Source organism: Lepus europaeus, chromosome 6, assembly GCF_033115175.1.
Source record: "Lepus europaeus isolate LE1 chromosome 6, mLepTim1.pri, whole genome shotgun sequence".
In the NCBI taxonomy this organism is placed as follows: domain Eukaryota; kingdom Metazoa; phylum Chordata; class Mammalia; order Lagomorpha; family Leporidae; genus Lepus; species Lepus europaeus.
In genome coordinates, this window is record NC_084832.1 from 79,902,491 (window position 1) to 79,915,660 (window position 13,170).

The 13,170-nt window shown below is 47.1% G+C and overlaps 1 protein-coding gene across 1 annotated transcript in view; it reads left to right on the plus strand.

Annotated features, from left to right (window-relative positions):
• The window catches only part of FLT3 (fms related receptor tyrosine kinase 3), an 84,816-nt gene extending 77,292 nt beyond the window's left edge, over positions 1 to 7,524 (plus strand). Inside the window, exon 24 of the mRNA XM_062194435.1 lies at positions 6,967 to 7,524. Coding sequence (XP_062050419.1) covers positions 6,967 to 7,089 — 123 coding nt within the window. The 3' untranslated portion in view covers positions 7,090 to 7,524. The remainder of the gene's footprint in view (positions 1 to 6,966) is intronic.
• The last annotated feature ends 5,646 nt before the right edge of the window (positions 7,525 to 13,170 follow it).

Here is a 13,170-nt window from a genome sequence, read left to right on the forward strand (position 1 = left end):
ACACCACCTGGAGCAGTGAAGAGAGCCATCTCCAGATGAAGTGAGCAAAGCATGGAATCTTAAATTCCCAATGTCAAATCTGGGCTCCATCATTTACTTTATTTGTTTGTTTATTTATTTATTTATTTGAATGTCAGAATTACAGAGAAAGAAGGAGAGGCAGAGAGAGAGAGAGAGAGAGAGAGAGAGAGAGAGAGAGAAGTTTTCAATCTGCTGGCTCACTCCCCAATTGGCCGCAACAGCTGGAGCTGTGCTGATCTGAAGCCAGGAGCCAGGAGCTTCCTCCAGGTCTTCCTTCTACCCACCTAGCCAGCTCTTCCTTCCTTCCTTCCTTCCTTCCTTCCTTCCTTCCTTCCTTCCTTCCTTCCTCTTTTTCTCTCTTTCTTTTAAAGATTTATGTATTTATTTAAAGGCAGAGTTACAGAGAGGTAGAGGGTAGAGGCAGAAAGAGAGAGAGAGAGGTCTTCCATCCACTGGTTCACTCCCCAGATGGCCACAACAGCCAGAGCTGGGCCGATCTGAAGCCAGGAGCAAGGAGCCTCCTCTGGGTCTCCCATACAGGTGCAGGGCACAAGGACTTGAGCCATCTTCTACTGCTTTCCCAGGCCACAGCAGAGAACTGGATCAGAAGTGGAGCAGCCAGGTCTTGAACTGGCGCCCATATGGGATGCTGGCACTGCAGGCAGCAGCTTTACCTGCTAGGCCATAGCACCAGCTCCCATCATTTACTTCTCATACGACTTGATTAAGTCACTTAGTCTTTTCATGTGTATTGAGGGGAGTGTCCCAGAGTTCTCATCTGAAACATGGAATTAACAAATCTTACTTCATGGATTGAAGAAGAGGATGTGTGTGATGTTTTCGAAAAGGTCATGGAAAATGTGCAGAGTTCAACAGTTTTTGCACCAAAGTAAACTTATCTTTTTTTAAAAAAAAAGCAATTGTATTTATTTATTTGAGAGGCAGAGAGACAGAGAGAACTCCTGCCTGCTGGTTCACTCCCCAGATACCTACAGTGGCTGGGACTGGGTCAGGCTCCAGCTGGGCAATAGGAGCTCCATCCAGATCTCCTTCATGGGCGGCAGGACCATCACCTGCTGCCTCCCCAGGTCTGCATTAGCAGGAAGCTGGTGTCAGAGCGGGCAGTGGAACCCAGGAACTCTAATGTGGGACACAGGTGCCTCCTCCCCAATCTTTTCTTTTAATTCCACTTTCCAGGAACTTTTTGAAGTACCCTTGTATATAAAAAGACTTGGCACCTTCTAGGGACTTAACATCAGTTTAATAAAATGTTCAATATACCTTTTAGCCTATAAATGGATTGTCCTCTTGTTTAAGATTGATTTTCCTCATTTGTAAGTCAGAGAATTAGGGACAGAAAGAGAAAGAGACTCTCTATCGCTGTTCATTCCCCAAATGGCTGCAATGGCCAGGGCTTGGGCCATGCTGAAGCCAGGAGCCAGGAACTCCATGCGGAGTCACACTGTAGCCCAGCTACTTGGGCCTGGCACATTAGCAAGGGGGTGGATCAGAAATGGACTTGAAGTGGCCCTCTGATGGGATGCCTGTGTTGCAGGCTGCTTAACACACTTCTCCATGGCACCTGCCACTCCCCTCTGTCCTTTTTTCTAAATTAAGACTCCATTTTCAATGCTGTATTTTCTTTCTGATATGCATAGCTGGCGCATGTCCATTCTTTCCCTTCTGATTGTTTTTAACCACATGCAGAAACTCCTGTCAAGGAGTTAAGCCAAAGGATGGTAAGGAGATGGAAAATTCCAAGGGTACTTCTAGGCAGCTGGGCAGATGACCTACAAACCGTTCATGACACTCTAGGACAAAGTAAAAGAAGGGCTGTAGAAAGAGACAAGAAATGAATCGGTGGAGTAGGGAGAAAGGATGGGTTGGTGTTGACTTGTTGAGTAGCTGGGTGTGGGAGAAGGAGTAGTCGCATTTTCACAGCTGGAGAAGGATGGTAAGCAGAATGCCCCAGCTGAATGAGTAACATCCTTAAAGGTTCAAAGCTGAGAAAGTAAAGTGGAGGGGAAGTGGCTGTGGCTACACATGGGGTGGCTGGGGGACTATGCAGGAAGACACGACTGCACAGGTGCTGTAACCTGGGAGGCAGATCCACCACTGCCGCGGAGTCCTTGGCCTTGTTCAGGTCCCCACACCCATCAGATGCCCAAATCCCCCTCCCTGTGTGCAGGGGGTCCGAGAGGCACTGGGAACTCCTGTGAGACTCCATGTGCGTGGATGGCGGATCAGCTGGGGGAGTCTATGCTGGCGGAAGGGACAGTGCACCAGCTTCTCCTCCCAGTCCTTCCTCTCTGCTTCCTAGCCCTCTGTCCTGGACGGTTCTTTCCCCCATGAGTATTAGAGCCACAGCAGCACACAGAGGAAACAGAAGCTCCTTCATGTGAGTTAAAAGATGACAGCTCTTTGGATGAACAATTGACATAGCAATGAAGACATAGCTTGGGGCAACTACAATGCATGTTGGAGTACATAGGATTGAGTTCCACCCCAGTTTCCTGTTAATGGAATCCTGGGAGGCAGCAGATGACGACTCACGTAGTGGGGTCCCAGCCACCCACATGAGCCACCTGGACAGAGTTCTCAGCTCCTCGCTATGCCTGGCCCCTCCCCCAGCTGTTGGGGGAAATGAACCAGCAGATGGGTGATCTCTCTCTCTCTCTCTGTCTCTCTCTCTACCTTTCACAAAAATGGGTTACACAAACTTGTAACTCTAATTTATTAGAAAACAAATGACAAACTTTCAATTCAAGAAGATACAGGGGGAAAGAAGCAGAAGGGAGAGGGGAGGAACATGGACAAAGCAGAAGGGAGGAATCGGAGATAACAGGAATTAGTGAAGCAGAGGACACAGTGGCAAAGCAGATCAGGGAACCAGAGTTGTCTCTTGGAACTCGTAATGGCTTGGCTAATAATACTCTGCTGATGTGTTACCCAGAACAACTCCTTTAATCTCACCTCAATCCCATGCAGTGGGCCCCTTTATTACCTCCTGGTAGATGAGATGCAGAGAGGTTAAGTAACTTACCTAAGGTAACACAGGAAGTATCGGATGTAGGACTTAAGCATAGCAGTCTGGCTTTAGTCTACTTTATGTCTTTCTTTCTTTTCTTTTCTTTTTTTTAATATAGAGGCTGAGAGGCAGAGAGAGAGAGAGAGAGAGAGAGAGAGAGAATGAGAGAGAACTCCCATCTGCCAGCTCATTCCACAAGTGCTCCCAGCAGCCAGGACTGGCCCTGGTGGAAGCCAGGAACTTGGTCTCGCTCTCCCATGTGCATATCAGAGACCCAGTTACTTGAGCCATCACCACTGCCTCCCAGGGCCTGGGATAGCTGGAGCTGGAGTGGGGAGCTGGAATCAACTGTCTAACCAGGCCCTCTGTCATGGGACACTCTGATGAGGGCTTTTTTTTTTTTAAGATTTGTTTATTTTGAAAGTCAGAAGTACACATAGAGAAAAGGAGAAACAGAGAGAGATCTTCCTTCCACTGGTTCACTCCCCAAATGCTCACAAGCAGGACTTGAACAGGCTCCCATGTGGGATGTGGGCGCTGCAGACAGCAGCTTAACCGGCTGCGCCACAGCGCCGACCCTGATGAGAGTCTTAACTGACACGTTAACCACTAGGCAAAATGCCCGCCCTTATGCTGTATGTTAATGTTGTATATGAGCAGACTACGCAAATAGACTAGTAATTATCTTTGATGCTAACAGTTAAGAAAAATGAGAAAGCACAATTAAATAACATTCAGAATATGAAGGAGAATGTAAGAGTAGAGGGACCATTTTTTTTTTTAAGATTTATTTATTTATTTGAAAGTCAAAGTTACTCAAAGAGGAGAGGCAGAGAGAGAGAGAGAGAGAGACAGAGAGAGAGGTCTTTCATCCGATGGTTCACTCTCCAATTGGCCGCAACGGCCGGAGCTGCACCAATTCGAAGCCAGGAGCCAGAAGCTTCCTCCGGGTCTCCCATGTGGGTGCAGGGGCCCAAGGACTTGGGCTATCTTGTACTGCTTTCCCAGGCCATAGCAGAGAGCTGGATTGGAAATGGAGCAGCTGGATCTCAAACTGGCACCCATATGGGATGCTGGCACTTCAGGGCAGGGCGTTAACCCACTGAGCCACGGCGCTGGCCCCGGGACCATTTTTTAAAAGCTATAAGCAGGGGTTGGCACTGTGGCATAGTGGGTAAAACTGCCGCCTACAGTGCCATCATCCCATATGGGCACCAGTTTGAGTCCCAGCTGCTCCACTTCCAATCCAGCTCTCTGCTATGGCCTGGGAAACAAACAGAAGATGGCCCAATGCTTGGGCCCCTGCACCCATGTGGAGACCCAGAAGAAGCTCCTGGCTCCTGGCTTCAGATTGGTGCAGCTTCGGCCTTGTGGCCAATTGGGGAGTGAACCAGAGGATTGAAGAGTCTCTCTCTCTCTCTCTCTCTCTCTCTCTCTCTCTCTCTCTCCCCCTCTCCTCTCTCTGTGTAACTCTGACTTTCAAATAAATAAATAAATCTTAAAAAATAAATAAATAAAAAAAGCCTCTTCGCTGTGGGTCTGGATGCCTGGCAGTGTAGGCACGAATTCAGGTTGTGCTGCGTTTGAAGCATTGTCGGTATTTATGTTACAGGATTCATTGGGTGGTTGGAAATCCAGTGCTAGAGATGCTTGGTTTTTGTTTGTTTGTTTTAAGATTTATTTATTTATTTATTTGAAAGTCAGAGTTACATAGAGAGAGAAGGAAAAGCAGAGAGAGAGAGAGAGAGAGGTCTTCCATCTGCTGGTTCACTCCCCAGTTGGTCTCAACAGCGGGAGCTGTGCCGATCTGAAGCTGGGAGCCAGGAGCTTCTTCGGTATCCCATGTGGGTATAGGGACCCAAGGACTTGGGCCATCTTCTACTGCTTTCCCAGGCATATTAGCAGGTAGCTGGATCGGAAGTGGAGCAGCCAGGACTTGAACTGGCACCCATATGGGATGCTGGCACTGCAGGTGGCAGCTTTACCCACTATGCCATAGCACCAGACCTGAGATGCATGTTTGGATTCAACAGGTTTGATAGGTCATTGCCAAGGGCACAGCCACTCACACGTGTCTGAAGATGTCCATCCTTAAAGGGGCCAAGCAAAGCTGACTTTGTGTCTCACGACCAGGTTCTCAATGGATACATTTTGGCTCATAAGGATATTTCTTTCTAGAAAGAAAAATTAGGAGTAGGCAACAGCCCAGTCAAACAGAAGGAAATGAGCAGTTGCAAAGTGTGGAGGGAGGAAGAGAGTCTGTAAAGTTTAAATATAGAGCAAGAGGGTGGACATTTGGCTCAGTGGTTAGGATGCCACTCGGTGTGCTTACATTCCATATCATCATGCTTGGCTTTGAGTTCTGGCTCTGCTGCTGAAGTTGGGTCTCTGCCACCTACATGGAGACCTGGACTTAGTTCTCTGATCCCAGACATTTGGGGTTGAACCAGTGGCTGAGAGCTTATGCTCTCTCTCTCTCTCTCTGTCTTTCAAATAAAATAAATAAGATTTTATTTTTAAATATATTTTTAAAATATATAAAATATATTTTAAAATTTTATATTATATATTATATATATTTTAAAACATATAGACAAAGATGCTAGATTTTGCTTATAATAAAATGTATGCAGTTAAGGAGCTAAAGCTTGTTGCAAAGCTACAGAGATGTGCAAGGTTCTGCTACCCCTCACTGGGAAGGCCCTGGGGTAAGTCCTGTTTCCAGACACACCAGAGAAGAAATAAGTACAGATGGTCTCCAATTTATGATGGGTCACCTTATGATTTTTTGACTTCACAGTGACCCAAAACATATCCATCCAACCATTCTGTTTTCCATTTTCAATTCAGTGTTCAGTAAATTACATGACATATATTTAACACTATTATGAGATGGGTGAGGTATGAGATGATTTGCTAAGCTGTAGGCTATCATCTGTTTTCTTAGCATGTTTCAGGTAGGCGAGGCTAAGTTATGATGTTGAGTAGGTTAGGGGTATATTCAATGTATTTTGAACTTAACAATATTTTCAGCTTAGGGTAGGTTGGTGTATGTGGAGGTACCCGGTTTAAGTTGAGGAGTTTCCACAACCTCCCTACAAGGCAACCTGGTCATGGGCATTGCAATTCCACTTCCTCCCTTTAACCCACATATGCACTTCCAGTGCTCATGTTACGTACCAACCTATCCACGTATGGGACATCAGTGCTGTGGGACCCTGGACCACCAATGATATGTGGCCATGCTTAGTGGGTAATAACAATGTGTGGCACATATAACATATGAATAATATAACAACAATAAATTGGTAATTTGAAAGTAAGTTTCTAAATAATACACACCCCGAGCCTACTGATGCACAATTGTGAGCACCTAGCAAGCTGTCCACAATGGCGATTCCAGTCATTTTTAGCCTTGTTCTACGTATCTTTCTGTATTGCTTCAATTATCTATGTGTGTGTGTGCAAACTTCATAATTAGGGGAAAAAAGTAAAGCTAGTTTGATTTTTTAAAAGATTTGAAAAGCCCCTAAACTCCCAAGGGAACATTCAAGAACCACTCTTCCCCCCTCCCATCATGAGCTGCATAACGAACACATCTCTTTATGGGGTCTTTTCTCTCTGATGTTTATTTTTGCCTGACTTTCAAAATTCGAGAGTGACTTTTTATTCCCCTAAGAGTAGAAGCAATAGCAAAAGAAAATATTTGATTGTGACTGAATTTCCCCAGTGATAAAGGACCCTGATGGCTTTGTTAATGACTCTGTGGAACGCTCTCCAAGTCCTAAGCGTAGGAGGAGTGATGCCCCCTCCATATGAAACTACCCACTCCGTTGGGATCCTTTGCAGGAGAGGCAGGCACTAGGTGTGTCTACGTCAGCTGGGACTCAGTGTTTCTCTCTCTCACCCATATTCAGATGTACCAGAACATGGATGGCCATGCTCCAGAACATTCTTCCGGCTACCAAAACAGGCGCTCTTTTGGCAGAGAGATGGGTTCAGAGCTACCCTCGCCACAGGCTCCTGCTGGAGACTCATAGAGAAACCTGTTCGTCTGAAGGACTTCCCCTGTCCACCTATCTTATGCAGGCTATAGATGACCAAGACAAGGTTACTTTCATCACTAAAAGAAAAATATATTATCAACTGCTGCTTCGCCGGACTTTTCTCTAGAAGCTCTCTGCATTTACTCTTGTTTTCAAAGGGACTTTTGTAAAATCGAAGCATCTGGTGCCCGAGGCAGGCAGAGCCGCTAACTAACTCTCCCGGAGCACCTACCTACACCCCAAGGCTGTCTCTGGCTGGCTTGAGTGAAAGTTGCATCCCCGGAGTATACTATATTCTTGTAAATACTTCCACCAAAAGCATTTTGCTAAGGAGAAGCTAATATGATTTTTTTAAAAATCCATGTTTTAAAATACTATGTAACTTTTTCAGCTATTTAGTGATATATTTTATGGATGGAAATAAAATTTCTAATGTAGAAAACGTTTGTTAGTGAATTATGGACTTGGTTTATTTCGGGCCGGAAGGAACCAGATGTACGAGCTTTCCCACGGAGAAGGCTCCTTCTTGCATCAGGTTCGTGGTAGCTCTGTTTCCGTTGTTTGCCCTTGGTCCCCTCTGTCCTCTGAAGCTGGGTGCCCTGCGTCCCGCAGGCTGGAAACATCACTTGTCCTCATGCCCTGAGGTGCCAGGAGCCTTTTCTTTGCCTTTGACTGCCTGCCGCATGTAGGTTCCAGAGGAGGGCTCTGGGGCGTTTGTCAGGACTGGGATTCCCTCCCCAACCTTTCTCAGCTTTGTGACCTAGGCCAACGCTGAGGCTAGAACATGTCCCCAGGGGGCAGTGCTGTGGTGCACTAGGTTAAGCCTCTGCTTCTAATGCCAGTATCCCGTATCCAGGCGCCAGTTCAAGTTCTGGTTGCTTTGCTTCTGATCCAGCTCCCTACCAATGCACCTGGGAAAGCAGAAGATGGCTCAGGTACTTGGGCCCCTGCCACCCATCCATGTGGGAGACCTGGATGGAGCTCCTGGCTCCTGGCTTTGGTCTGGCCCAGCCCTGGCCCCGGCCCCAGCCGAGGAGGCCATTGGGAAATGAACCAGAGGATGGAACATACCTCTTTCTTCTCTCTCTCACTTTCTGTCTTCTCTCTGTCACTCTACCTTTCAAATAAATAAAATAAATCTTAAAAAAAAAAAAAAAAAAAGTGCCCCTGAAAGTTCCCTTGTAAACTGAATCAGCTCTGAGAGGTGGTTAGACCACATGAGGGCGCCGCCCTTCAGGACACACTCCTGTTGTTATCGCAGGTCCCTTGTCACTGGAATGGGTCTGTTATAGGAGTTTGGCCCCCTTTTGCTGTCTTATTCTCCCTCGAACCTTGTGATACCTTCCTTAGGTCATCATGCAGCGGGAAGGCCCTCACCAGACACAGTCCCTTGGCCTTGAACTTCCAGATTGCAACTGTTTCAGCTTCAGTGTCCTTTCCTGGGCAATTAGAGACATAAGGACCTCTCTCTCATAAGGGTTGCTCATAGAATTAGATAATTAAATATACAATGCACTTATACATATAGAACCTAAATAGGTAAGTCATTGAGATCAATGCCTGGCATATAGATATGACCTAATGTTATTATATGCATTTTCCCTTCTGGTTCTATTTTATTTCTTTTTTTAAAAAAGATTTACTTATTAGGCAGAGTGATGGGAGGGGAGGGGAAGAGCGAGAGCGAGAGAGAGAGAGAGAAATCTTCCATCTGCTGGTTCACTCCCTAAATGGCCACAAAAGCCAGAGCTCGCCAGGCCAAAGCCAGGAGCTTCATCCCAGACACCCATGTGGGTGCAGGAGTTCAAGCACTTGGGCCATGTTCCACTGCTTTCTTAGGCACATCACCAGGGAGCTGGAGCCAAAGCCAAGCAGCCAGGACTTGAACTGGCACTTGGATATGGGACGCCGGTGTCACAGGCAGCAGCTGAACCTGCTGTGCCACGCCAGCCCCCTCCTTTCTGGTTTTCATCATTTGCTTTCGACCAGGTCACCATAAACTTTCTTGGATTACCGATCTCTTAGTCACCTCTTTCCCCAAGCTCTCCATCATCCAATGTGTTCTCTAAGCTGCTGCCAGATTTCCCTTCCTGAAATACTGATTTGGAGCAGGTGTTTGGTCCAGCAGTTAAGACATCCATGAATGGAGCCAGAGCTGTGGCATAGTGGGTAAAGCCACCACTGCAGTGCTGGCATCCCATATGGGCACCCATTCGAGTCCTGGCTGCTCCACTTCTGATCCAGCTCCCTCCTAATGTGCCTAGGAAAGCAGCAAAGGACGGTCGAAGTGCTTGGACCCCTGCACCTGCATGGGAGACCCAGAAGAAGCTCCTGGCTTTGGATCAATCCAGCTCTGGCCGTTGTAGCCATTTGGGGAGTGAACCAGCAGATGGAAGGTTTATCTATCTATCTATCTATCTATCTATCTATCTATCATCTATCTATCTATCTATCTATCTATCTATCTCAGCCTCTCTGAAACTCTGCTTTCAAATAAATAAATAAATAAATCTTAAAAAGATATCCGTAAAGAATCCCACGTCCCACATTGGAGTATCTGGGCTCCACAGGTGCTGCTGACCCATTTCCTGCTAATGCAGCCGTATCGACTGAAGTGGTTGGGTTCCTGCCACCACGCAGGAAGTCTGAACTGGGTGACTCCTGGTTTCATCTCAGCCAGCCCCAGCCATTGTGGGCATTGTGGGGAATGAACCAGTGCATGAATCTTTCTACATCTGTCTCTTAAGTAAAAAATAAATAATTTAAAATGTTTTAATTAATATAAAATACTGGTTTTGTTTATCACGCGTCTGGAGACCTTTTTTTCAGGGAGTGGCTCCCCAGTACCAAGCTGCTACAGCCAAAGCTTCTCGCAGTGTGTAGCACCTACCACATGATGGCGCCACTCCATCCCTCAGTGCGAGCCACGAGACCCGGCGTCTGCAGCAGAGGCGGCCCGCCCAGGGACGGTGGGGGCGGCTGGACATCCCAGCTCCAGGTTACCTCTTTCCCTCTCCTATCAGGAATGCCAGCTGCCTCTCCTTTTCCTATTCAAGGTCAGCCTTCTCCTCCAGGCCTCCCCAGTTCCTTTCCCCAGCAGCACCGGTTTGCTTCTCTGAAATTGCAAGGCCTTCCTGCCTGTTTCACGTGGTTGACTCTTCCCAGAGTGCACCTCGCCTATGCTGTCATTTATCTTCCCAAGTGATCTGAGCCATTTGAAGGCACCTGTGATCGGTTCCAGGTTGGATGCTTAACTCCCACTTGTGTGTGCAGTCGGAGTTTAACAAATAGATGTACTCAATGACTACTCAAGTAAGGACATAAAATATGTTTGATGTTAAAAATTCAAGTGATTGGAGCTAGTGTTGTGGCACAGTGCGTTAAGCTGCTGCCTGGGATGTCGGCATCCCAGAGGAGTGTTGGTTCAAGTGCTGGCTGCTCCACTTCCGACCCAGCTCCCTGCTAAAGGCCTAGGAGAGCAGCTGAGGATGGTCCAAGGGCTTGGGACCCTGCACCCACGTGGGAGACCCAAAAGATTTTGGTTCCTAGCTTCGGATCAGCCCAGCTCCGGCTGTTGCAGCCATTTGGGGAGTGAATCAACAGGTGGTGGAATCTCTCTCTCTCTCTCCCTCTCTCTCTCTCTGTAATTCTTTCAAATAAATAAATTAAATCTTAAATAAATTCAAATAGTTTTGCATTTTTACTTGTGTTAATAAATGATATTCCTGGGGCCAGCGCTGTGGTGCAGTGGGTTAACACCCTAGCCTGAAGCGCAGGCATCCTATATAGGCACCAGTTCAAGTCCTGGCTGCTCCACTTCTGATCCAGCTCTCTGCTATGGCCTGGGGAAGCAGTAGAAGATGGCCCCAAGTCCTTGGGCCCCTGCACCTTTGTGGAAGACCCGGGAGAAGCTTCTGGCTCCTGGCTTCGGGTCAGCACAGCTCTGGCCATTAAGGCCAACTGGGGAGTGAACCAGTGGATGGAAGACCTCTCTCTCTCTGATCTCCTCTCTCTGTGTAACTCTGACTTTCAAATAAATAAATAAAATCTTTAAAAAATAAAATAAATGATATTCCCATTTTACTCCCATAACTCACATCCCCTGATGTTCTTCAAGCACTGTTATTAAAGCTTGAGGTAGGAACATTTGGGGCAGTGGCTACATCATGGCTGGAGACTCCCACAGCCCATATATGATGGTGCCTGGGTTCAAGTCCTGCCTCTGCTTCCCACCCAGCTCCCTGCTGACACCCTCCTGGGAGGCAGAGAAGAATGGCTCAAGTACTTGGGTCCCTGCCATCCACATGGGAGACCTGGATGCAGCTCCTGCCTGCTGGCTTCAGCCTGGCCCAATCCTGCATGTTGGGGGTGGGGGAGGCCGTTTAGGGAGTGAACCAGCGGATGGAAGCTCTGTGTCGCTGTCTTTGCCTTTCACATAAAATAAATATATAAATGGATAAAAAAATAAATAGCCTTGCAAACCCCACTGAGGAGCAGGAGGTTGGGTCCCAGTTTCCTCCAAGTCCCTCTGGCCGCTCAGCAGCACGGGCAAATGGGGCAATGCTAAAGCTGCCCAGCCCATGAAGGTGGAGGTGGCGCTGCCCGGCCCGGTTCTCCACAGCTGCCCCGGCTGCCAGCAGGAAGTGGCGCGTTCCAATGCGGGGGCCAATTTTTCAAATCACAAAGCAAGAATATGGTAGTTCCAAGAAAGAGCGCCATTGAGGAGCTGTCCTAACTTGGGGTGAGGTTTGGGTTTAAGAAAGTCAGCCTGGCTCTTCAGCACTCACAGCGTCTGCGCCCCCACTTCCTCCCGGAGGAGGCAGGACCTGCCGACCTGAACCCCGAAGGCCCTTGACACCAAACTGGCAGAGCCGCAGGCATCTGTTGAGAAAACCACGCATGCTCAGCACAAGTGAGGGTCGGCCAGGCCGGCAAGCTGTGCGTGGGGAAGCTTTCGTGCCTAACTTGGGAATCGGCTTTGCCCTCCAAAGCCAACAACCATGCACTTTCTGCACCTGCTTTGATTTCACCCTGCTGCTCCAACTGTGCATCCTGAGAACCATTAAACAAATGTTTCTTTAGGTCCATTGTATACAACCTGAAAAGATCCAATACTTCCTGGTTGCCTCAAGTGTATGTTCACCCAATAAACAGCTGAGTCCTACGGTGATAGATTTTTCCAGACAAAAATACTCGAAGCAGCCGTCCAGTGACACTAGACAAAGGGAATTTCTCTGAGTTCTGTAAGTGCGTGTGAAACAGCTGACTCATAGAATGATAATTGCTTTATGTAACACTCTGACCTCAGAATCAGCCCTTAAGGCATTCTGGTCTGGCTGAAAAGCCCAAGGGAAGATTTCAGGCATGGAAAGCCAAGACACTGTGGCAAAAAAATGTCCTACATGAAGGACCTCGGTAGGTGAGACCCCAGTGAAAAGAAGTGGTCATTAAAGAAGGATGTACTTTTCTCTGAAGGGAGGGGAGAACTTGGCCTTGTTTAAACATTGATGGAGTTTATGGATTCAAAAAGCTTCCATAGCCTAGGCAGCTCATGTCAAGAGCCTCAGGTGATCACTGACATCATACATAAGAGTGTTGTTAAATTAACAACAGGAGTCACTGTGCACTAACTTCCCATTCAGGACCTCTGTCCTCAAAGAGTTGTATTATAATTATGTCTAAGTGCTCGCAAAAGATGCATCATTCTTGGGTGCTTCTTTAAAGTTATTTAAGTTTCTAAAAAACAAAGAAGTGAAATTAACTTAAAGATGCAATGACTTTGAACAGGCCTTGTCTCGACCGTTGAGGAACAGTTGTGTGTGTGTGTGTAAATGGTTGAACTCTTAGTACAGAGTTGGTCTTCTGTGTATAAAGTTAATTGAAAATGGATCTTAGTGGAGCATGGGACTGGGAATTGGAGAGGGAGGGTGGAGGAGGGGTGGGAGGACAGGTATGGTGGGAAGAATCAGTATATTCCTAAAGTTGTAGTTATGAAATGCATGAAGTTTGTATTCCTTAAATAAAAGCTTTCTTTGGGAAAAAATGAGAAAAAAAGTGTGTAGGAATGTGTGAATT